Raw genomic sequence first — 25540 nt, forward strand, 5'->3', positions numbered from 1 at the left:
TGACTAAACAAAGGTAATTTTCCATTATCTCCATAGTATATAAAAAAAGTGGTTTTAGCTTTACAGAAATTTTTACCTACTATGCTTCATATCTATCCTTCATTGTCATCCTTCTGTATTCATTTCATTGTCCTCTTTTCCATAAGTCCCAAGAAAATAACATAACAAAAACAAAAATGCCACATCCTATAAACTATCATACTAATTACCACCCTAAGTAACACTGCAAAGGACGGCAAAGTTAGATGGGAGGTTGGTTCTTGTTCTATTAAGACTGATGCTCTGTTATAGAAAACGGTATCTCTATCCCACCAAAGGTGAGTATGGCTTTACTACTGTATCTAAAGTTATCATTCAAAACTAATACATACATGTTTTCTGGGTTATTCACTGATTCGCGTTTTACGTACCACTGCTACTGATCCACATTTTATGTACCACTGTTCCTCTTCCTCTACACAAATGATTGAGAATAGGATAGAACAGAATAGTATTAGAAGGGAATTTTTCTGTCTAAAAGTTCAAACCCAAATAGTGTTTTGGTTATGTGAACTATAATATCACTATATCGTTAAAAACATAAATCCCATTTCCTCTAAAGCATCTGATTTCAGCACACAGTTCTTAAACATGAGAACGTTGTATTAAAATTTATCAATAATAACTTAGCTCATGGAAGAACTTCAAAAAGTTCTCCTTTAAAAAATATAGTATCTTGGGACTTTCAGTTTTTATAAGTAGAAAATACACTGGGTTACTATTTTTCCTTTTTCACTTGATTGCCGAGAAGGAAAGGGGAAATAAATAGGGCAAGGCTGAACATAGGTTTAACTAAAAAACAGAATGCATGAAAGAAGGGTAAAGGAAAACTTGGATTTTGCATGTTCCTGGAACTAATAATCTGCCAGATTTTCTCAAAAATTACCATGGATTCTGAGAGATAAGAGATTTCTACTCTAAAACCATACAGACATGTCCTCCGCAAAAAAGGATGAAGGACAAGTAAGATAGAATAATACAAAGAAAAGAGGTAATTCCTAAAAGTTCATAGGCAAGAAAATTCTAAAACTGAGAGGTAGGCGCAAACTCTACCACAAGTAATCTTTGCTAGAGAGAAGCCTCTTCTCCATTAGAAATAGGTTTTAGGATGTCTGCAAAGGATGCAAAAAAATAATGAACATGAGATTTAAGGCAATATTAAGTGTTTATAAAAATGAAGACATTTCTAAATTGTTAAACAATTATAATAAATGTTTCAACACAGGTTAAGGAACCAACAGTCTAATTGCTGGAAATTAGCATTACAAAGTGACTATGGCCTCATCTTTAAATAAAATTGCTTTAAATACAGTTATCTAGAACAAAATTCTTTTCTATTATTGTGACAATAATATTACTATAACTTTCTTATATTGTGTATTATCCAGTTTGGTCCTTTTCTTTCAGGTAAAGGAACCGATCACAATCAATATCTGAAGTTCTAAGTACTAAACTTTCGTATTAGAGGATAGGCCAACAATGTCTCTTGTTAATGAATAGTTCCAAAGAAATCATGGCACTTTCCTTAATTTGGCTCACCATGACCATGTGTTGCTAAGATCAGTATAAAGTAATGTTAAGTATCTATAAGTATAAGCTTTAAGTGTTACTGCTAAATTAAATTCTGGACTTGAGGCATTTTGAAAATCACATTCAATACGATTCATTTTTCCTTGAAATGAAGTTGTTATATCATGCCAGTGACACAACCACAGGTGAGATCCTAATAGCTCTTGAGGGAATGGGCCTTGTATGATCAAATTAAAATAAAATTTAGCACCTAAATTCAGTAATGGAGGCAAGCAATAGCATGGGAATTAACCAACCTCACTTGGGCTACTTGTGCAATAAAGAAGACAATACAAGTCAACAATATAGCACTATGCTGCCATAAAAACCCTTAAAAGTAGCAATTAGTTCAAATTTGTAAGTAATCGTGAGACAGTAGTCTGAGTTTTCTAAAATCAAACGTACAAAAAACACACTTTCAATAGGCCAGTTAAATTAGTCATTGGCTGACTTTGTAAGATAGTAAGTACCTTAATAATAAAATAATTAAGGACATGTTCTCTTGAAAGTTACTGTTTTAAAGAAGGTTCCATGTTCAAAAAACGTACGTTGCAAAGATCTGACAGCAATTATTTACCGATGCTAAGATTGATATGAGTTAAAAAAAATTATAGAAAACATATCCGTCAACATAATGAGTTAGAAAATATACCAAAAATTACTATTGCCAGAATTCTTAATCAGAAAAACAAGCTCCAGACCTCTGGAAGTCTTGGCAATATTTCTGTAAAATGTAGCCATTTATCTTCCCAGAAGTAAAATTTAAGGGCCTCAGCTAAAATAAAACACTCTCTTCAGGAACTGGGTGACTACCACTAAGTACTTCACTGATTGGTGGTTGTATGTGCCCTATCTTATTTATTAAAAAACGGCTAAACACTATTCAGTAGGTGATATGTTTCTATGGAATCAAGACTGACATTCTTACAGGTTTGCCCATAGGTATTAGTTCTTCTTAAGATCTAGCTCCCATATTAAAAGATGACATTTTAAAAGAGTTCTAGAAGCTCAGATTACTTTTCCATTCAATTACATTTAAGAAGCCTGCTTGTATAGTCATTAAGGTGAATAAAACCAGATTATGGTACATACCATTATCAAACAGTTAAAGTATATATCTTTATCAAACATTATTAGTATCTAATGTTATTTGATTACACAGAGGTTTTTTTCTTTCTTCCTGAGATGGAGTTTCACTCTTGTTGCCCAGGCTGGAGTGCAATGGCTCGATCTCAGTTCACCACAACCTCCACCTCCCAGGTTCAAGTGATTCTCCTGCCTCAGCCTCCCAAGTAGCTGGAATTACAGGCATGCACCACCATGCCCAGCTAATTTTTGTATTTTTAGTAGAGACAGGGTTTCTCCGTGTTGGTCAGGCTGGTCTTGAACTCCCGACCTCAGATGATCCGCCCACCTCGGCCTCCCAAAGTGCTGGGATTACAGGCGTGAGCCACCACGCCCAGCCAACACAGAGGCTTTTATTAAATGATTCTATTTCATACAAATGCACCTGTTTCAATCTCACCTTGCTTACAGATCACATACTATAAGACACACCTATCTAATGGCAAGTTTCACATTCCTGCACAGCAGATTTCATGAGTCCTAATCTAAACAGGCTACATCAGACTCTACCATAGAAGAAAACAGATTTCAAAATATCTTACCCCAGATATGAGAAATACTTTACAGAAGTCCAAAACTGGCAGAATCTGTAGAAAACTGGCAGCTTCCAGCGTGTCTTGAAGGTTGTCCATATTAAGAGAAAGTTTTGCAGTATAAATGAAATCAATAATTTTCCTTAGACCAACTTTGCTCACACCATGAAGTTTAATGCACATTAAATCTTGTTCTTTCATTCCACCTTAAATAAAAAGACATTCAATTAAATGAAGGTGGATAATTATGGTCAAACTCACTTCTGCTGCTAATTAGATGCAATAAAATCAAGGGAAAGTCTTATTTTATATAAGCAGTTGTATTAGAGTCAGTCTGCTGCACATTTTACAGTTAAAATAAAGTACTTAAAAAGGATAATCCTATACTAATGGAGGTCATATATGATGCAAGTGCTTCCAAAATGTTCTCACTTCCTATCTTTTGATATAGAGTAGAGATTGTATTAGCAGGACACAGAGTCTCTAATGGCCCACTCAGATATGAGCTTGAAAAAGAAAAGCTGTGAGATAAAAATGGACAGTATGAAAAAAAGTGCATCAAGTTTCCATGTTAAAACAGCACCACCGAAAACCACACATACTCTTGTATACTTCTTTTGAAGTTATTTCCAAAAGAACTAAATTTCAGGTTAGAAATAAAAAAGATTTAAACACAGATTTTTCATATTGTTTTAATGTGGCTTCAGAGTTTTAAAAGGCAAACTACCTGTGAACATAGCCTTGAAGTAATCGCTAGCAGATGCCATCATGACTCTATGCACAGGGAAAGCATCATCTGTGTCACCTGGCATCAGGGTCACATCGCAAAGCAATCCTTCAAGTCGAAGCTGGTCAAAGCCCTACAACAAGAACATGAGTTGAGTCACAAATCAAGGTAAAATGAGGTTACAAATCTTTGTGTGCTAAAATTGTTTGAATATTAATGTGGTGCAACATATGTGGAACATAAAGGCAACAGAATAATTATTCAGGAGAAGAAAAAATAACTGCACAACTTTCCTGATATGTGACACTGCATATTTTCTTTCACTGCAGTAATAACACAAAATTAAGATTAATTTAGGTTAAAAACGATTAAGGAAAGAGTATATATGTTTGCTTATTTACACAATTTTGAGATTTTACCTTATTTTGAAAAATAATTACAATGTGCACTTCTATTTTCCCATCTGCAGAATGAGAGTATTAGACTGTCCAACATTCCTTTTCATGATAATTTAATAGTCCTTTTATAGTGCTTGACTGAAGCATCTTCGTTTTGTTTTGTTTGGGGGGAGGTTGAGAAGAAAAGTAGAGAGCAACTGTACTGAGTACATGATAGGAGTTCTTTCTACTAATTGTATTGTTTCACCTCTTTGAGAAGGCTGTACTCAGTACATTGCTGCTGCCTGACCAAGTATCTTTCAAGTTTCAAGTTTGAGACTTAATTATCTTTGGGGAAAAAAAGCCCAGGAAACCCCAACGTGAGACTTAATTGTCTCCAAATGCATAAAGGTTTAGTGGAAAATTAACAGGCTAGCAGCCACAATTCAGAGGAATGACAGAGCTCTGGTGAGAAGAATCCTTGTTGATTAGCTTTTCCACTACACCCTGATGGTCTCAACTAATGACAGACAAACAGTAGTTCTATTGATATAAGTTAGAAGAATGACAATCACTTTAAGATTATAGCAGGTTGAATCTACAACATACACATCTTTCAAAACATCATGTTTTTCGTTGTTTATCTTTTATTTTTAATTTTTATGGGTACACAGTAGATGTATGCTTTAGGGGATGGATACCCCATTCACCATGATGTGATTAAAATATCATGTTTTACATGACAAATTATATATGTTTATTTGTCAATTAGGAATAATTAATTTAAAAGGATTATAACAGACTAGTAAAGTACACCAAAAGGGGACAATATACAATTTAATAATGATGCAAAACAAATGAACATTTTGGCAAGATTGAGTCTGTAGTTTCAAAGATAGAAATGTTTCATTATAAAAAATCAGGAAGACAGATACACAAATTGCTTTCTAATAATAAAATACAGTAAGAATCAATAGCATTGATTACTCTGTCCCCTTCATATTTTAACGACTTCAAATAAAACTAAGGTTACGTTTCACAGATTTAAAGAGCAAAAGGCGTAACATATTAAGAACGCAGTTTTAAAAATATTGATCCTACACATATATGTAATATAAACCCCAGTTAAGTTTCTCATTTTAATTTTAAAACTGCTTTTTAAAGAAAATGCTTGAATTACAGAACTGGAACTTCAAAGAGATGATCTGATCCAGCCACTTTCCCTCTAGGGAAAGAGATGAACATTTTCATTCCAAAACTATTTACACATTATGCATACACTTTAAAACAAGTGTATATATCATATTTTTCTTTTTCCAACAATGATTTACATGTTTGTTAACAAATATCAAATCTTTCACAAATGTCCTTTTTTCTTTGTAAACATTATATACCCTATGCCACTATTTTTATTTTCCATTGCTAATTCGTCTGCTGTTTCTGTTATTTAGAAGAGTAGAAGTAAAATAATAATAGCTCATCTTGTAAAAAGAGATGCCAATTTTACGGGAATATTCTCATGCTGAAGGCATGCGAAGAGCCATTTCAGCTCTTTTAAAATTGATATATGGGGTCTAAATTGCAATAAATTTGTGGGAATCACCTTTCAAATGTAGAGTATTGGGAAGTACTCAGTGAGGACACTAGGGTGTGGGAGAGGATAGTCAAGTATCAGCTGAAACAGTTGAGACTAGCATCTTTGAATTCCCCAGTGTTTGGCATACTGTTGGTACTTAATATGTGTTCCATGAACACATTGTTTGTTCCATGAACAAACAAACAAAATTTCACTCAGAAGCTACCACTGGTAACCTTAAATCCATGTAGCCACATTGGGTAGGATGTAAACTTTGCAACAAGTTAACTGGAAACCAGGAACTTATTTGTGAAACCTCTTCCAATAATAAACTGAGTTGTGCTTAAAGTGTTCGTTTGTGGTAGTTTGTGGTAGTGGTAAAGGTTAAGGTAAGAGAAAAGGTAGTGAACCAGGAGCTGGGGAGAAAACATTGGCTCCCAAACTTGTGTTTGTTTTCTCCCTCATATAAATTTCAGGTTTAAAAATTTAATATGTGCTTGTATGTTTTTTGAAGTCAAAATACAGAAGGATATAAGTTTAAAACTTAAAGGCTACCTCTTTCACTTACTAGAAGTAACTAATGTTAACAGTTTAGTAAGCATACTTCAAGACCTCATTCTCTATGTATCATAATCTACATTACGCTTGTATTAAAATATATAAAGGCCTTTTTAAAGTAGGTTACTATACATACTGTTGTGCATTTTAAAATTCACTTGAGCAGATAACACAGATAGTCTTCTATCTCAGTGCACAGGACTTACTTCATTCTTTCAGTGCATGCACAGTAATCTATAGTGGGGGCATGTCGTAAGTTATTTATCCATTCCCATTTAGTTGAACACTCAGGTTTTCCCTCAATTTCCGCAGTTAAAAGCAATGCTGCAATTAACTTCCTTGTACATACACTTAGTTGTCTAAGTATATCTGTGGGAGATAGTCTCAGGATTGAAGTTGTTGGTTTGAAGGACATTTAGTTTTAAAGTTTTAAAGAGCTAATGGCAAGTTAAAGGATTTGATTTTTCTTGGGAGAAATAACATACCTTGGGCATTGGCATAAAAGAGAGATGACTAATGAGATGAGCCTAGGTACTGTATGCCCCCTTTATTTTTATTTATCAAATAGGTTTTTATTCTTCTTCTCTAAAGCATACGTAGACAATCTTTATAAAGCAATTCTGGCTTATTCAATCAAAATCAATGATTGTATCTGATCCATTATTTTCTTCCACTAAAGAACAAAAACAAATCAAAAAAAAAAAAATAGAAAACCTTCTTGGCTTATTTGCTAGCCTCCTGACTTTAAAATATTCCTGCAAATATTTTACAATTGTATTGAATAGTCAGTATGTTCCATTCCTACTATGTATTACTTCTTTTTCCCTCTGAAAAAAGAAGTAGCTAATGCATCTTGTATCGTTAGCTGTGTAATTTCTTGTTTTGTCCATATTCCATTCAAACTGCTTGTGGAGGTATGAAATCAATGCTCAAGATCTGGACAGCTTTGCTCAGCTAAGACACCGGGAGCTTTTATCCTCTTCACAGATTTTATCATTTTGCGTGCCTTTACACTATCATTTTTTTAAAAATCCTTTAACCTTTCTCAGTATAATCCGGTGTCCCAAAAGAAAAGAAGTTGAGGCACCTACAGCATTTTTAACAAATTCGGAGTATCTTCTATTCCACGCTTAATTTATCACCTTTGGCAAGTTATCTGCTTTTGTAAGGTTTTGCATGTATTTTCACAACATACAGCATCCCTTTCTAAACATTTCATAACCTTTATTTTTATATGCATAAATGAACGACCCCACTATCCAATTCCATATTAGTGAATTTTATTCTACATTATGTCTATCTTTATCCAAATGATATCTGTCAATTCAGATTGTTTTCAAACAAATTCTAAACATCTTGTTTGTATATCATTTTCCAGATATCCCAGTTCTGTCTAAAGAGAAGCTCCTTCTGACTATACACATTGTTGTGTACAAGAAGGCAGTCATTTCTCTAAACAACTTTTATTCTCTAATCTTCTAGTGGAGTATGTATACATTAAAAGAAAAAGAGAGAGGTTCATTATCCTCCAAAATTCTCATCTGCCTTCTACATATCTACCTTTTGCTTTCACTCATAAATCTTTTCCCAATTTAAGAAGTCTTTCAAAGATTCCTGCCCACTCGAAATAAGTCCTTTTACTGTAAAATCATTTTCTTTCACCAAATTTGTACTCACTCTTCTTGAAAGATTTATATAAACATTTTTGTCTATTTCCATATGCTGGTATACCATATACCTATGCAGCTCTGCTTTAGGCAAATTGTTCAGTTTCCAATTAGTTTTTCAGAGTGTCCTCAAAACTGCTTCTGTTGATTTAAACTCATCATCTTTCCAGTCTTTCTATCTCAACACTTATCTTCGTTCTCTACTTTGCTGTCTCTGTGCCTTGGGTTTGACTTAAGAGGGGCTTGTCTGTCTTCAATTTCTTTAAGATTTCCCTTTCTTCTTCTATAAATCTCCCCATATCTTCCTTTATTTTCTTCTCCATATCCTGGAAAAATAGCATCATTTAATGCTATACTGATGCTGGAAAACAGCATTAAAAACATGTTTTTTCTCTTCACTGTATTAAACTTACCTAATGTATCAAAACTTCAACCTCTATTAAATAGAGAGAGGTACATATCTAATACCAGGAAACAAACAAAGACCGAAACATACTAATGAGTTTGATAAATTTTAAAATGATCATATTAAAACAGAATAGAATATGACTTGACATTACAGGATTATAACATGGAAACCAGACAAGCCATGAATAATTTGTATAAAAATTGCTTGGATGTCAATAGCTTTCAAGTGAAATATAATGCTATTTTGAAAAAAAGCTACATTGATACTGTCAGTATTTAAAAGGAATTTGATAAACAAATCATTCAACTAAATTCTACATTAGAACAAACTTACTAGCATATTATATCTAGTTTTGATCATTGTCATTTTAAGTAGAGAAAAAACGAAACGCATCCTGAAGAGAGTAGTGAAAATTATAATGGAAAATATGTTCTATGAACAAAGATTAAGGAACTAAAGAAAAGAAAGTTAAGAAATGGCTTTACTCCAATGTTATGTAAATGTAATGTATTCGATAAAAACAACACCAGCCATGTTTTTTTGAGGCTGCTTTTCATTTATTCAAAGGACAGAAAAAGGAACAGATGCTCTTAAGTTAAAAGAAATACATAGGCTGGACATAAATGTTTGTATTAATTTTAAACTCTGTGCTCATTATTTAACACTGCTTAGACTTTAAAAACTTCTTAAAGGCTATCACTGCATTACAGCACAACTTCTGGTTGTCAGAGACTTCTTTGATCTTACCCCAACCTTATTTTTTATTAGTTCCCTATGTACTCTGACCCGACTTATCTCATTGGTAATAAAAATTTTTTTTTTCACTTGGAATATCCTCCCTCCTTCAAAGACTAGTTTAAATTAGACCTCCTTTGTTGTCATTGTTTTGTAGAAAAGGGGTCTCGTCATGTTACCCAGGCTGGCCTCAAGGATGCCCCCCAACCGCCACCTGTCTCAGCCTCCCAAAATGCTGGGATTACAGGTGTGAGCCACCACACCTGCCCAAATTTCACCTCCTTTGTAAAGCTATCTCTCACACAATCATCTCTAAAATAATTAGGCATTTTTAGTCTGGATTTCACCATTACTTATTCAATTGTATCCTATAAATTTATGTTTCCAGTAAGAGAGATTAGACTTACATTACCTCCTGAAACTCTTTAAAATCAGACAAAAATATATAGGAAAATAGTTAAAAGGAAAGGGATCTGTGAAAGATAAGAAACAAATTAGGTGAGCCCTGGGACTGTCTAAATTTACTGCCTACGGATTCCCGACAGAGGTACAGGGAGTGGGAACCCAGGCAAAACCTAGTATTCTCCTAGAGCTGAGATTCTGGGGACGTCAAGGCAGATAGGACAGAATATAAGGGGAGAGATCAGCACAGAGAGAGGATTCCAGAGCTCGGAAAACAGTCACCCTCAAGTATTTCAGCGAGTAATGATAAGCATATTTGTCTGCAGAAAGAACCGCCAAAAAGGAGCACAAGGAATACTCTCCAAGGATCACAAAGGGCTGGAAGTCGTTTCTATTCAAACCGTAAGAGTGGAAACCTTACAAGGCTGGGGCCTTAGGCAGAGTGCTCAAAAGGATTCTGTCTCAGTACTGGGGGAAAGTTTGCTCTAGAATAAATGCTGTCCTGGTGCAATTTCACGAAGCTTAAAAGTAAATGAAAACCACATGTTAACGAGAGATGAATTGAGAATGAAAATCAGAATGCAAACTCTCACCAAGCTGATGGTGAGTCCCCACCCCACCCCCTATCTTATATTTCCCAGTGTACCCCGACCTGGACTTATAGGGCATCATGTAACCCGGAAACAGTCACCTGTCAACAGACAGAAAAAGCTCCAGGAGAAGCCCCCTACTTCTTTCTTTCTTTCTTTCTTTTTATTTATTTATTTATTTATTTTAATTTTTTGAAACAGAGTCTCACTCTGTCGCCCAGGCTGGAGTGCAGTGGCGCGATCTCGGCTCACTGCAACCTCCGCCTCCCCCAGGTTCACGCCCTTTTCCTGCCTCAGCCTTCCGAGTAGCTGGGACTTCAAGCGCACGCCGCCTGCCCGGCTAATTTTTTGTATTTTAGTAAAGACGGGGTTTCAACGTGTTAGCCAGGATGGTCTTGATCTCCTGACTTCGTGATCCTCCCGCCTCTGCCTCCCAAAGTGCTGGGATTACAGGCTTGAGCGACTGCGCCCGGCCGTCCACGTCCTTCTTAAAGAGAAGATTCTCAAAGCTTAGAGAGCTTGGAGAGGACGCCTCGCCTTGCTTCGCCCCGCCCCGCCCCCTCCTCCTTGGTCAGAGAAGCAGTGATTGTCTTTCTGTGGTGAATATTCAATTCAATTCCTCTCTCTTTGTCTTTGGACCAAGATGTGGGTGCAGTCATGATAATTGTGTGGCAGAGCAGGGAAAATAAGGTCCCAGCTTTCAGGCCAAAGGGCCAAAATAGAGCCCTGGCAACTGGAAAGAATCCGGAAGATGGTCCAGGTGGAGGAGCATGGAGAAGAGACCTCACAAAGTTCCATACCATGGAATACTGCTCAACAGTAAAAAGGAACAAACTATTGACACACATAACAAAATGAATGAATCTCAAAAATATTATACCAAGTAAAATAAGCCAGCCCCAAAAGCTTACAGACCATATAATGTCATTTATGTAACATTTCCAAAAAGACAAAAATAAAGCGACAGAAAATAGACCAGTAGCTTCCAGGGTTTAGGGATGGTGGTGGGTATAATTACCAAGGGATAACATGAGGGAGTATGCTGAGGTCATGGAATGGTTCTGTGTCATAATTCTGGAGATTAAATGAAACAATATATATGTTGAAACTCATAAAAGTATGTACTAATAAAAAATTGACTTTTACTGTATGTTAATTTACAAAAATAAAAGTAAAAGGATAAAAGACATACAAAGCAAACACTAATTCAAATAAACCTAGCATGACTACAGTATCAAACAAAATAGATCTCAGAGCATAGTACCAAAAATTAAGCAGGTAATTTCATAATAAAGGTCAGTTTACCAAGAGAACATAAATTCCTTAGATGTTTGTGTGTTTAATAGCAGAGTTTCAAAATGCATGAAGCAAACTCTGAGAGAACTACAAATGAAAATAAACAAATTTACAATTATAATTGGAGATTTCAATACCATTATCTCAATAATTGATTTTAAAGGTGACAGAAACCAGTAAATATATAGAAATTAGCAAGGATATTGAAACAACACTATTAACCAACTTGACCTAATTGGCATTTACAGAATACTTCACCGAAGAACAGTAGAATGCAAATTATTTTCAGGTATATGTGAAACATTTACAAGATAGATCATATTCTGGGCCATAAAACTAGCCTTAAAAAATTTTTTAAGGATTTAAGTCATACAAATTATTAACATGTTCTCTGACTCCAGCTTAATTATATTAGAAATCAAAAATAGAAAAATCTCTGGAAAATCCCCAAATGTTTTGAAACTAAAACATACTTCTAAATAACCCATGAAGAAATCAAAAGAAAAACTAGCAAGCATTTTGAACTAAATGAAAATATAACATCAAAAATTGAAAGATCTGTTTCTTTCTTAAAAAACTAGAAATAGAAGAGCCAATTTATCCCAAATTAGGCAGAAGAACTGCAATTATAAAGATCATAGTGGAAATCAATGAAATAGAAAACAGAAACACAGAAAAAGCAATAAGACCAAAAGCTGTTCCTTTGAGAAGCTCTATAAATCTGATAAAACTCTAACAAGACTGATTAGGGGAAAAAAGAGAGAAAATACAAATTACCAATGCCAGGATGAATAGAAGTGGCACAAACTAGAGATTCTACAGGTATTAAAAGGATAACAAGGAAATAAGAACAACTTCATGCCAATAAATTTGACAACTCAGTTTACACAGACAAATTCTGTGAAAGACACAAGCTACTAAAGTTTTAGAAGAAATAGATAAGCTAAATAGCTACATGTCTACTATAAAATTAAATTTTAATTTAAAATTGTTTCCCCAAGGAAAACTCTAAGATGAAATTGTTTCACTGGTGAAATCTATCAAACATTTAAGGAAGAAAGTACACCCATACCCCACAAACAAATCCAGACTATTAGGAGGAGAGCATATATCCCAAGTTATTCTACATGGCCAGCATTATTCTAATACCAAAACCAGACAAGACAATCACAGAAAGCCAAGATCAAAATCCGCTGGGCACAAAGATGTAAAACTTTTCAACAAAATTTTAGCAAGCCAAATTTACTGATATATAATAATAATAAATACATCATGACCAAGTGAAGAGTTTATACCTCCAATGCAAGGTTGTTTTCACAATCAAAAATTAATCAATATAAATCACCATACTAACAGACTGATAAAGAAAAATGCTAAGATCATTTCTTAATTGCTACAGAAATAAAAGGCATTTGTCAAAATCCAACATTCATTCCTGATTTTTTTTTTAAAGTAAACTCGCCAGATGTGGTGGCTCATGCCTGTAATCCCAGCACTTTGGGAGGTCGAGGCAGGAGGATTGCTTGAGCCAGCTGTTTGAGACTAGCCTGAGCAATATAGTGAGACATCGTCTCTACAAAAAAAAAAAAAAAAAAAAAAAATTAAATTAGTCGAGTGTCGTGGCACACACATATAGTCCCAGCTACTCTGGAGGCTGAGGAAGGAGGATTGCTTGAGCCTGGGAGATGGAGGTTGCAGTAAGCCAAAATCATGCAACTGCACTCCAGTCTGGGTGACAGAGTAAGACTTTGTCTCAAAAAAAAAAATTAGAAAAATAAAATAAATTTTTAGCAAGCTAAGAATAGGAGAGAACTTCCTCAAACCTACAGATAACATCATACTTAATGGTGAAAGACTGAATGCTTTCACCATTTTTCTGGAGGTTTTATCCAGTGCAATAAGGTAAGGGAAAAAAGGCATCAGACTGGAAAGAAAAAATAAAAGAAAAGAAACAAGAAAAGAAGAAAAGAAAAATAAAGGAATAAAGGGGAAAGTAAAGAACGGAAGGGAGGGCAAAGAAAGGAAGAAAAGGAAGAACGAAGGAAGGAAGGAAGGAAGGAAGGAAGGAAGGAAGGAAGGAAGGAAGGAAGGAAGGAAGGAAGGAAGCAGGCAGGCAGGCAGGCTTATTTACAGGCGAAATGATTGCCTATATAGGAAAACCTATAGAATCTACCCAAAAAAGCTGCTACAACTGGTAAGTCAGTTTACCAAGGTTGCACAATGCCAGATCAATAATTAATAACAAACTGCATTACTATATACTAGCAACAATCAGAAATTCAAATTATATATTCCAGCATATTTGACTTTCAAGTTGGTATGTGAGAGCCCTCTCTATCACTTCGACACTTGCAAATAACCAAAAATACTCAATTGAGAGAGCAGGACAAGAACACACAGAAGTGGCCTAAAAAGGGAAAGCGGCAGACAGTCTTCCAACTTTTATCCTAAAGATGCACAGTCAATTCAAAGAATAAGAATAATTTATTGTACCCCAACCTGAGTGCCCCATGAGCTATGCCCAAGAAAAGCTATAGACTCATTTCCCTATATTCTAGCTGCTATTCAGGAAATGAAAAGAAATTTAAAGTATCATTTTCATAAAAACCACAAGAATCTAGACTGTTTGAACTCTTATTTTATAAAACGTAAATTATCTTAATCATTATGCCTGTTTCTTTTGTTAACAACGTATTAACAATATATTTTTAAAGCTGCTTATTTTATTATCATAATGTTTAGGAAAAGGATATACTTCATCAACATGACATTATCAGCAACCCAAGCATTTACCTAAGGATAAACATTCAGAGAAGTTAACCCAGGGAAAGGCAACACATGTTAATCTGTATAGGCTCTTAGAATAACCCATTTCTTTAACATTCTATTAGCTAGATGATAACTTAAGACTATAAAATGATATCTTACATTGACTTTAGAACTAAAAATGAAGAGAGAAAGTAAATAGCTGTAAGGGAGGAAAACACAAAAACAACAGTCCAATAGGCACCAATCTTAAAATGAGAAAATGTCAACTAGAAGCCTACATAGCCAGAGTAACAAGGCCTTTTCAACCTTTATAGGTTTGAGTAAGTATCGCCAGTAATCAGGAAATGATTTGTTTCCATATACCTAAGTATTCTGTAATTAATATACATTGCCACCAGCTGAAGCATGATACCCTAATTATGGCCTCCAGGTCTTAAGGATGAAAGGGATGTTTTCAACTGGCAGTTAACATTTTTCTCCCTGTTTTTTTCTTTCCTTTTTGTTGTTGTTGTTTTCTTTTCAGCAGGGGAATGGAAGAAAGGCAGGCCAGCAAGAAGACATTCTGCATAATTCTGCTACTTCTATCAAGAATAAAATATTTATTATATCATTCATTCCAAATTTTTAGCCTTTGCTAATACATCTTTTTACATTTATAGTTAATGAACACAATATTTATAGACATTGTATTTTAAAAGGTAAGACAATTTAGAGCAAGACCAGTAGAAATAAAAATACAAAACTACACCATCATCAAATCTGGGTTCAAGTCTCAGTGTTTATCACTTACTGGCTATGTGAACTTGGGCAAGACTCCTAATCTCTCTGAGCTTCAGTGTCCTTATCTATAAAATGGAGATAACAATTCTTGCCTTTTGTACCTCATAGCATTTTTTCAAGTATCCATGAGGAAAGTATATATGAAACTGATTTATAAGCTGCCATCCAAATTAATTTAATCCACAAACAACATCAATAACAGCATTAAAAAGGCACTGAGTACTTTCTCTATCCCAGGGCTAAGCTCTTTATATGTATCATTTCTTAATAAAATTTAATTTCAATTATAATTGACACATAATAATTGTACACATTTATGGGGTACAATGTGATGTTTCAATGCATGTATACATAGTATAATGATCAAATCAGGGTAATTACTATATCCATCATCTGAAATATTTATCATTTCTTTGTGGCTTTGTGGCAGTAACATTCAAAATCTTCTCTTGTAGCTTTCTTGAAATATATATTACATTGTTATTTACTACTGTAACCCTAACCCTAATGTGTAATAGAAAACCAAAATTTATTCTTTCTAACTGTAACTTTGTACTCATTGACCAATCTTTCCCAGTCTTCTCGTCTCCCCTACCCTCTCCAGCCTCTGGTAACCACTATTTTACCCTACTTCTATGAGATTACCTTTTTTTAGATTCTAAATATGAGTGAGAACATGCAGTATTTCTCTTTCATTGCCTGATTTATTTCACTTAACATAATGTCTTCCAGGTTCATCCATATTGCCACAAATTACAGGATTTCATTCTATTTTATTGCTTAATGGTGTTCCATTATATCTATCTCTCTATCTATATCACATTTATATATAGATGTAGATATAAAATGTTTTTCTTTATCCATTCATTTGTAGACAAGCATTTAGTTTAATTCCATGTCTTAGCTATTGTGAACACCACTGCAATAAACATGAATGTGCCAATGTCTCTCCAACATGCTGATTTCCTTTGGATGTATACCCAGTAATGGGATTGCTGGATCATATGGTAGTTTCATCATTAGTTTTTTAGGAACTTCCATACTGCTTTTTATCATTGTTGTACTAATTTACATTTCCACCAACAGTATATAAGAGTTCCCTTTTCTCCACATCATCACCAGAATTTGTTATATTTTGTCTTTTTTATAATAACCATTCTAAATGGAATGAGATGATTTTGAATTGTGTTTCTGATTTGCATTTCTCTGATAATTAGTGTTGTTGTGTAATTTTCCACATATCTGTTGGCCATTTGTATGTCTTATTTTGAGGAATGAAATGTCTATTCAGGTCTTTTGCTCATTTTTAATTGGATTATTTATGCGTTTTTTTGTTTTGTTTTGTTTCTTTGCTGTTGAGTTCCTTATACATTTTGGATATTAACTTCTTATCAGATGCATAGTTTGCAAGTACTTTCTTCCATTCTGGAGGTTGTGTCTTCATTTGGAAATGCAAAAGAGTCTGAAGGGCCAAAGCAATCATGAGCAAAAATAACAGAATTGATGTCATCACACTACCTGGTTTCAAAATATCCTACAAAGCTATAGTAAACAGAACAGCCTGGTTCTGGCATAAAAACAGACCCACAGGCCAATGGGACAAAATAGAGAACCCAGAAATAAATCCATGCATTTACAGCCACGTGATTTTTTAAATAAAGATGCCAAGAACACACATGAAGAAAGGACAGTCTATTCAATAAATGGTGCCAGGAAAACTGGATATCCACATATGGAAGAATGAAACTAGTCTCTCACCACACACAAAAACTAACTCTAAATAGGTTAAATACTTAAAAGTAAAATCCAAAACTGTAAAACTACTAGAAGAAAATACAGGATAATGCTTCATTAAATAGGGGTGGGCAAGGATTTTTTAAATAAGACCTCAAAAGCAGAAGCAACGAAAGCAAATAGACAAATTGGAGTACATCAAACTAAAAAGCTTCTTTATAGCAAAGTAGCATCTCTTTTAATGATAATTAGTATGCTAGTAATACAAAAGGTGGACATTTATTAAGCAGCATCATGTACTGATCACAGGCATACAGAAACAACAACTTAGATCCTAGACCTTGAGGAGCTCACTGATAGGTGATATTTATAACAGATAAAATGTATGAATAGAAGAAGCTACTAATTCTGCTTGGGTCAAGAAAAGTTTAACAGAAGAGGTACCATCCATTTAAGATGGATCATATACACCATGGAGTACTACACAGCCATAAAAAATAATGAAATCATGTCCTCTGCAGTAACACGGATACTGCTGGGGGCCATTATCCCAAGTAAATTAAGGCAGAAACAGAAACTGAAATGTCATATGTTCTCCCTTATAAGTAGGAGCTAAACATTGGGTACACATGGACAAAAAAATGGAAATAATAAACATCAGGGATTCAAAAAGGAGGAAGGGAGAAATGGGGGAAGGGTTGAAAAACTACCTATTGGGTACTATGTTCACTACTCGAGCAATGGAATCATTAGAAACCCAAACCTCAGCATCACGCAGTATACCCATGTAACAAACTTGCACACTTCCCCCTGAATCTAAAGTAAAAATAAATACTTTTTAAAAAGAAAAAAAGATAGGTCATTATAAATAAATTGAGGTTTACCAGACAGGAAAAGTAAAGTAAGGGCATTCCAGGGAGAGGAAATGTGTACAAACACACTAACATATAAACACACAATATATGTTTAGGGAATAGTGAGAAATCCAAAGCCTTCCAGGTATTTTCCTTGACCCTCTCTCCTACTAACTTTGCCAAGATAATACAGAAGCAAAGATTATATGGCTGAACGGATAAAGAATTGGAGATTGGCAAAGCAATTAGCAGAACAAGAAGGGACCATAAAACTGAAGGTGCTTGGAGAAAATGCTTGTAAATCATGTACCAGATAACGGATTTGTATCTAGAATACATATATATGTAAATATATATATGTAATATAATATAACATATATGTGTGTATGAACTCTTACTACAGAGTAATAAAAAGATAAACAACCCAACTAAAACATGGGTGAAGGATTTCTTTTTCTATTTGTTTTGGTTTGTTTTCTTCTTTCCTGGTGACTTGGCACAGAACAAGAATAAGATTTGTTTTTTCTTCCAGGATCACATACAAATGGCCAAAAGCATTAAAAAAAGATATTCAACATCATCAGCAGTCAGGGAAATGCAAATCAAAACTGCTTCACACCTACAGGGATGGCTATAATACTTTTAAAAAGACAGTTAATAAATGCTGGTAAGAATGTGGAGAAATTAAAAACCTCATGCACTGCCAGTGTGAATATAAAATGGTGCAGATACTTTGGAAAACACTGGCAGTTCTTCAAAAAATTAAACAGAATTACCATAGGATCCAGTAATTCCACTCTAAGGTATATATGTCCTCACAGACACTTACACAAGAATATTCATAGCTTTTATTCATAAAAGCCAAAATGTATGAAAAAAGAAATACTTATCAATTAATGAATAGATAAACAAAATATCCACACAATGGAATATTGTTTGAACACAGAAAGGAAGGAAGCATGTCATATGCCACAATATAGACGAACCTTGAAAACATTATGGTAAGTAATAGAAACAAGTCACAAAAGACCACATATCGTATGATTCCATTTATATGAAATGCTCAGAATAGACAGATCTACAGAAACAGAGAAAAGATAAATGGTTGTTGTATTAATCCATTCTCACACTACTATAAAGAAATACCTGGAACTGGTCATTTATGAAGAAAAGAAGTTTAATCAGTTCATCATTCCACAGGCTATACAGGAAGCATGGCTGCGGAAGCCTCAGAAAACGTACAACCATGGCGGAAGGTGAAACAGGCATATCTGACATGGTGAGAACAGGAGGACGAAAGTGAAGGGGGAGGTGCTACACACTTTCAAACAACTAGATCTCTTGAGAACTCACTCACTATCACGAGAAAAGCAAAAGGGAAAATCCACCCTCATGATCCAATTGCCTCCCACGAAGTCCCTCCTCCAACATTGGGGATTACAATTTGACATGAGATTTAGGCAGGGACACAGAGCCAAATCATATAAGTTGCCATATTGAGAAAAGAGTTGGGGGCAAGTGTGGAGTGACTGCTGACAAATATGGGCTTCTTTTTGAGGTGATTATAATGTTCTACAATTGATTGTGGTGACCGTTGCACAATCCTGTGAATATACTGAAAGCCATTGATTTGCACAATAAATGGGTGAATTATATGGTATGTGAATCATATCTCAATAAAGCTATTATTTTAAAAACTGAAGGTGCTAGGAAGGGTATCATTCAATGAATTCCCATAGGATAGGACAATAAGAGAAAGATGCTGACAACTTGGTATAATAGGGAGAAGTCAAAGAATAGAAAGTTTCCATGAAAACTAACCACAGATGTAGTAGTAGCCAAGGAGTGAGTGAAATGAAACAATCCTTGATTTTACCAATTACTACTTAAGCTAACCCCAGTTAATCTTTCTTACTTGAGTAAAATTCATTTGCCCTGCTTACTCAGTCATGGATTATCCTGGAAGTTGTTCAAGATTCTAGGAATCCAAGCCTGTTAGGTATCAAATGACTTTCTAGGAACTTTCTTTGACAGCCTAGTTTGCTGAAGCCATTCAATGGAGATGAGTAACCTGCTAGACCTGCTCAAGCCAACCATTTGCTCAAGCCAACCGGATAGATACCTTATTTGGTATACCCGTAACTTCTTTTTTTATTATATAATCACATATTAATACATAATCATTTAATTCATTAACTATTTTCTGTTTTCTTCAATAGTCATCGCAGAAAATAAGTGGCCTCATCCATCTGCCCAATCTTATCCAGTGGGAGACACCATGACTCCTACCCTCACTGCTCTGCTCTGCGTAGGTGGGACTTAAAGAGAAAAAGGAAAGACCCTAGTCTGAGAGGAACCACATCCCATAGCCAGAGCCTGGTCCATTAATGACCCAGGGGCTCAAGAGTTCCCTGTGGTATATCCATAACTTCTGATCAGCTCTATTTCCTGTGAGACCGTCTCCATTTAGCTCAAGTGGAAGGAAAATAAATGAATATTTATTATGCACCTTATTTCCATAAATTGTGACATTTAATCCTCAAATCTCTTACCCAGATTACCAATAAAAAAAGCTGGGCCAGAGAGTATAAATGACATTCCCAAAGTCACATAACTAGCTAATAAGGGGCACGATTAGAATTCTAGTTTTGGCTGAAACCCATGTCCTTCTCACTACAATTAGACAGTGGGTAATCCTGCAGAGTGAGACTTATTACAACAGTTTCTCCCCATGGATCAGTTCCCCTGACAGCTACTTTCAATGCCTTTTGAAGCTGGAGTATGTGTTATTGCTAATTTTAAAACAATGATAACATTTACACATTAAACACTTCTCTAGCTTGTTCTCTTGACAACCACACACCTAAGATTAGATTTAAAAAAATGTTCCCTGTTAGTGCTTGGCCTTAAAAATCGCAATTTGTGAGACCATAATTTTTAATAAACTTTTAAACAGAACATAGAAGGGTTTTAATAGCAATATAGAGTGGTATCTCTATGCTACCACAGGAGACATTGTAACAACATAAAAAATCAGTTGAAGAAAAATTATCTTCAAGTAACACAAAATTTCAGGTTACTTTCACATAAATGTTCTTTCTCAGCCTAGACCAATGAGCTAAGGCATGGCAGAGCTAAGGGCTCTGAGACCCAGCTACACTTGTTTTGTCGGCTGTTATATATTTTTTTTATTACAAAGGTTATGCAGAAAAATATTTCCATTGTAAATAAAAATTAAACACTGTAGGATTTTACAGAGCAAAATATGACAGTATTCCTCAGCTTCCCTAGTGTTTCCCTACCATTTGCTATGCATTCACATTCATATGTATACATATTGTATAACTTTTCTACTGATAAAAAGGATTATACAATACATATTGCCTTATTACATTTCTAACAGCTTTATTGAGATATAATTTGAATACCATACAATTCACCCATTTAAAGTGCACAAATCAATGGTTTTAGTATATTCACAGATATATGCAACAACATCCAGAGTCAACTTTAGAATATTTTTATTACTGCAAAAAGAAACCCTGCACCCTTTAGCTTTCATTCCCATATTCCCCCAATTTCCCTAGCTGTAAGCAACCAATAGTCTACTTTACATCTCTATAGATTTCTTTATTCTGGACATTTCATACAAATGGAATCACATAAAATATGGAATCACAGAAAATATGAACTTTGGTGACTAGCCTCTTTCAATTAGCATAATGTTTTCAAAGTTCATCCATATGATAGCATGTATTAGTACTTCATCTTTTAAAATAGCTGGATCATATTTCATTGTATAGATATATCACATTTTCCCTGTTACTTTTAAAAAATATCTTATATTCTTTCCATTGAATATGTACAGATATTACTCTTTTTAGTGACTGCACAGTATTGCATGGTTTTGGTGCAACATATTTCATGTAACCATTCACCTACTGATAGATATTTAAGTTATCTCTAATGTTCATCCATTGTAACAATAATTTATAACCTACATAAAATATATAGCGAGAAAAGAAAAGGCCATGACTCTTCGTGGAAGAAGGTCCCACCTCTAGAACAATGGTCTTAAAAGCATGTTCCCTGATCGGCAGCATCATCTAGGAACTTGTTAGAAATGCAAATTTCTGGGCCTTATCCCCAGAGTTTTTGATTCAGAAATTCTGGTTTGGGACCTAGTGTTCAGTGTTTTAACAAGCCCTCCTGATGATTCTGACATGCACTAAAATTTGAGAACCATTGCTCTAAATATCTCTCACTGCACTACAGTGGCAATCATTATTTGGTTTCCAGTAAATTTTAAAAATTAGCAGGACTACAATAATTGGCTTTAACTCATGACTACTATGGGCATTATATAAGGTAGGAATATAGTAGTGAGTGGGGTATTTTTTATTTTTCTTTAGTGAGAGCACTTTAGTATACCAAAAACACTTCTTCCTCACATACTTTTCCTATCTGTTTGACCCCTTATTCTCTCTTTCTATAACTTGAAAAATCAACAAGTAAACCATTTATACAGCTTTTTTTGAGCACCTTAAAAATCTATCCTCAGATATATAACAAACAAAAATAGTCAAAGACTCGTTTTCATATATTGAAGGATTATAGGGATTTTTTTTTTTTTATACTTTAAGTTCTGGGATACATGTGCAGAACATGCAGGTTTGTTACATAGGTATACACGTGCCATGGTGGTTTGTTGCACCCATCAACCCATCATCTACATTAGGTATTTCTCCTAATGCTATGCCTCCCCTAGCCCCCCACCCCCTGACAGGCCCTGGTGTGTGACGTCCCCCTCCCTGTGTCCATGTGTTCTCATTGTTCAACTTCCACTTATGAGTGAGAACATGTGGTGTTTGGTTTTCTCTTCTTGTGTTACTTTGCTGAGAATGATGGTTTCCAGCTTCATCCATGTCCTTGCAAAGGACATGAACTCATCCTTTTAATGGCTGCATATTATTCCATGGTGTCTATGTGCCACATTTTGTTTATCCAGTCTATCATTGATGGGCATGTGGGTTGGTTACAAGTCTTTGCTACTGCGAACAGTGCTGCAATAAACATACATGTGCATGTATCTTTATAGTAGAATGATTTATAAATCCTTTGGGTATATACCCAGTAATGGGATTGTGGGTCAAATGGTATTTCCGGTTCTAGATCCTTGACGAATCACCACACTGTCTTCCACAATGGTTGAACTAATTTATATACCCACCAACAGAGTAAAAGTGTTCCTATTTCTCCACATCCTCTCCAGCATCTGTTGTTTCCTGACTTTTTAATGATCAACATTCTAACTGGCATGAGATGGTACACAATCTCACAATATACAATCATGTCACCTGCAAACAGAGACAATTTAACTTCCTCTCTTCCTATTTGAGTAAACTTTATTTCTTTCTCTCACCTGATTGCCCTGCCAGAACTTCCAATACTATGTTGAATAGGAGTGGTGATACCATCTCTGTGGTTTTGATTTGCATTTCTCTAATGACCAGTAATCCTGAGCTTTTTTTTCATATATTTGTTGGCCACATAAATGTCTTTTTTTGAGAAGTGTCTGTTCATATCCTTCACACACTTTTTGATGGGGTGGTTTGTTTTTTTCTTGTAAATTTGTTTAAGTTCTTTGTAGATTCTGGATATTAGCCCTTTGTATGATGGATAGATTGCAAAAATTTTCTCCCATTCTGTAGGATTTCTGTGCACTCTAATGATAGTTTCTTTTGGTGTGCAGAAGCTCTTTAGTTTAATTAGATCCCATTTGTCAGTTTTGGCTTTTGTTGCCATTGCTTTTGGTGTGTTAGTCATCAAGTCTTTGCCAATGCCTATGTCCTGAATGGTATTACCTAGGTTTTCTTCTAGGATTTTTATAGTTTTAGGTCTTACATTTAAGTCTTTAATCCATCTTGAGTTAATTTTTGTATAAGGTGTAAGGAAGGGGTCCAGTTTCAGTTTTCTGCATATGGCTAGCCAATTTTCCCAACCCCATTTATTAAATAGGGAATCCTTTCCCCATTGCTTGTTTTTGTCAGGTTGAACAAAGATCAGACAGTTGTAGAAGCATGGCATTACATCTGAAGCCTCTGTTCTGTTCCATTGGTCTATATATCTGTTTTGGTACCAGTATCATGCTGTTTTGGTTACTGTAACATTGTAGTATAGTTTGAAGTCAGGTAGTGGGATGCCTCCAGCTTTGTTCTTTTTGCTTAGGATTGTCTTGGCTGCACGGGCTCTTTTTTGGTTCCATACGAAATTTAAAGTAGTTTTTTTTTTTTTTCTAATTCTGAGAAGAAAGTCAATGGTAGCTTGATGGGGATAGCATTGAATCTATAAATTATGTTGGGTAGTATGTCCATTTTCATGATACTGATTCTTCCTATCCATGAGCACAGAATGTTTTTCCATTTGTTTGTGTCCTCTCTTATTTCCTTGAGCAGCAGTTTGTAGTTCTCCTTGAAGAGGTCCTCCACACCCCTTGTAAGTTGGATTCCTAGGCATTTTATTCTCTTTGTAGCAATTGTGAATGGGAGTTCACTCATGATTTGGCTCTCTGTCTATTATTGGTGTATAGGGATGCTCGAAATTTTTGCACATTGATTTTGTATCCTGAGACTGCTGAAGTTGCTTATCAGCTTAAGGAGATTTTGGGCTGAGATGATGGGATTTTCTAAATATACAATCATGTCATCTGCAAACATACAATTTAACTTCCTCTCTTCCTATTTGAATAAACTTTATATCTTTCTCTTGCCTGATTGCCCTCGCCAGAACTTCCAATACTACGTTGAATAGGAGTGGCGAGAGATGGCATCCTCGTCTTGTGCCAGTTTTCAAAGGGAATGCTTCCAGCTTTTGCCCATTCAGTATGATATTGGCTGTGGGTTTGTCATAAATAGCTCTTAATATTTTGAGATACGTTACATCAATACCCAGTTTATTGAGAGTTTGCAGGATGAAGGTGTGTTGAATTTTGTCGAAGGCCTTTTCTGCATCTATTGAGAAAATCATGTGGTTTTTGTCATTGGTTCTGTTTACGTGATGGATTACATTTTATTGAGGATTTTTGCATCTATGTTGATCAGAGATATCGGCCTGAAATTTTCTTTTTGTGTGTGTGTGTCTCTGCCAGGTTTTGGTATCAGGATGATGCTGGCCTCATAAAATGAGTTAGGGAATATTCCGTCTTTTTCTATTGTTTGGAATAGTTTCAGAAGGAATGGTATCAGCTCTTCTTCGTACCTCTGGTAGAATTTGGCTGTGAATCCATCTGGTCCTGGGCTTTTTTTGGTTGGTAGGCTATTAATTACTGCCTCAATTTCAGAACTTGTTATTGGTCTATTCAGGGATTCGACTTCTTCCTGGTTTAGTCTTGAGAGGGTGTATGTGTCTAGGAATTTACCCATTTCTTCTAGATTTTCTAGATTATTTGCAAAGAGGTGTTTGTAGTATTCTCTGATGGTAGTCTATTTCTGTGGGATCAGTGGTGACATCCCCTTTATCATTTCTTATTGTGTCTATTTCATTCTTCTCTCTTTTTTCTTTGTTAGTCTGGCTAGAGGTCTATCTATTTTGTTGATCTTTTCAAAAAACCAGCTCCTGGATTCATTGAGATATTGAAGTGTTCTTCGTGTCTCCATCTCCTTCAGTTCTACTCCGATCTTAGTTATTTCTTGTCTTCTGCTAGGTTTTGAATTTGTTTGCTCTTGCTTCTCTAGTTCTTTTAATTGTGATGTTAGGGTGTCAATTTTAGATCTTTCCTGCTTTCTCTTGTGGGCATTTAGT

The 25540-nt window shown here is 35.0% G+C and overlaps 1 protein-coding gene across 5 annotated transcripts in view; it reads right to left on the minus strand.

Moving 5' to 3' along the window:
- KLHL13 (kelch-like family member 13) overlaps nucleotides 1–25540 on the minus strand; it is a 195461-nt gene that overhangs the window by 18763 nt on the left and 151158 nt on the right. For all 5 annotated transcript variants that reach the window (XM_011977131.1, XM_011977127.1, XM_011977128.1 and 2 more), the window contains 2 exons: nucleotides 3994–4126; nucleotides 3276–3472 (listed from right to left, as the gene is read on the minus strand). In XM_011977131.1, coding sequence (XP_011832521.1) covers nucleotides 3276–3472; nucleotides 3994–4126 — 330 coding nt within the window. The remainder of the gene's footprint in view (nucleotides 1–3275; nucleotides 3473–3993; nucleotides 4127–25540) is intronic.

This window comes from Mandrillus leucophaeus, unplaced genomic scaffold, assembly GCF_000951045.1.
Source record: "Mandrillus leucophaeus isolate KB7577 unplaced genomic scaffold, Mleu.le_1.0 Scaffold174, whole genome shotgun sequence".
NCBI classification, from domain to species: domain Eukaryota; kingdom Metazoa; phylum Chordata; class Mammalia; order Primates; family Cercopithecidae; genus Mandrillus; species Mandrillus leucophaeus.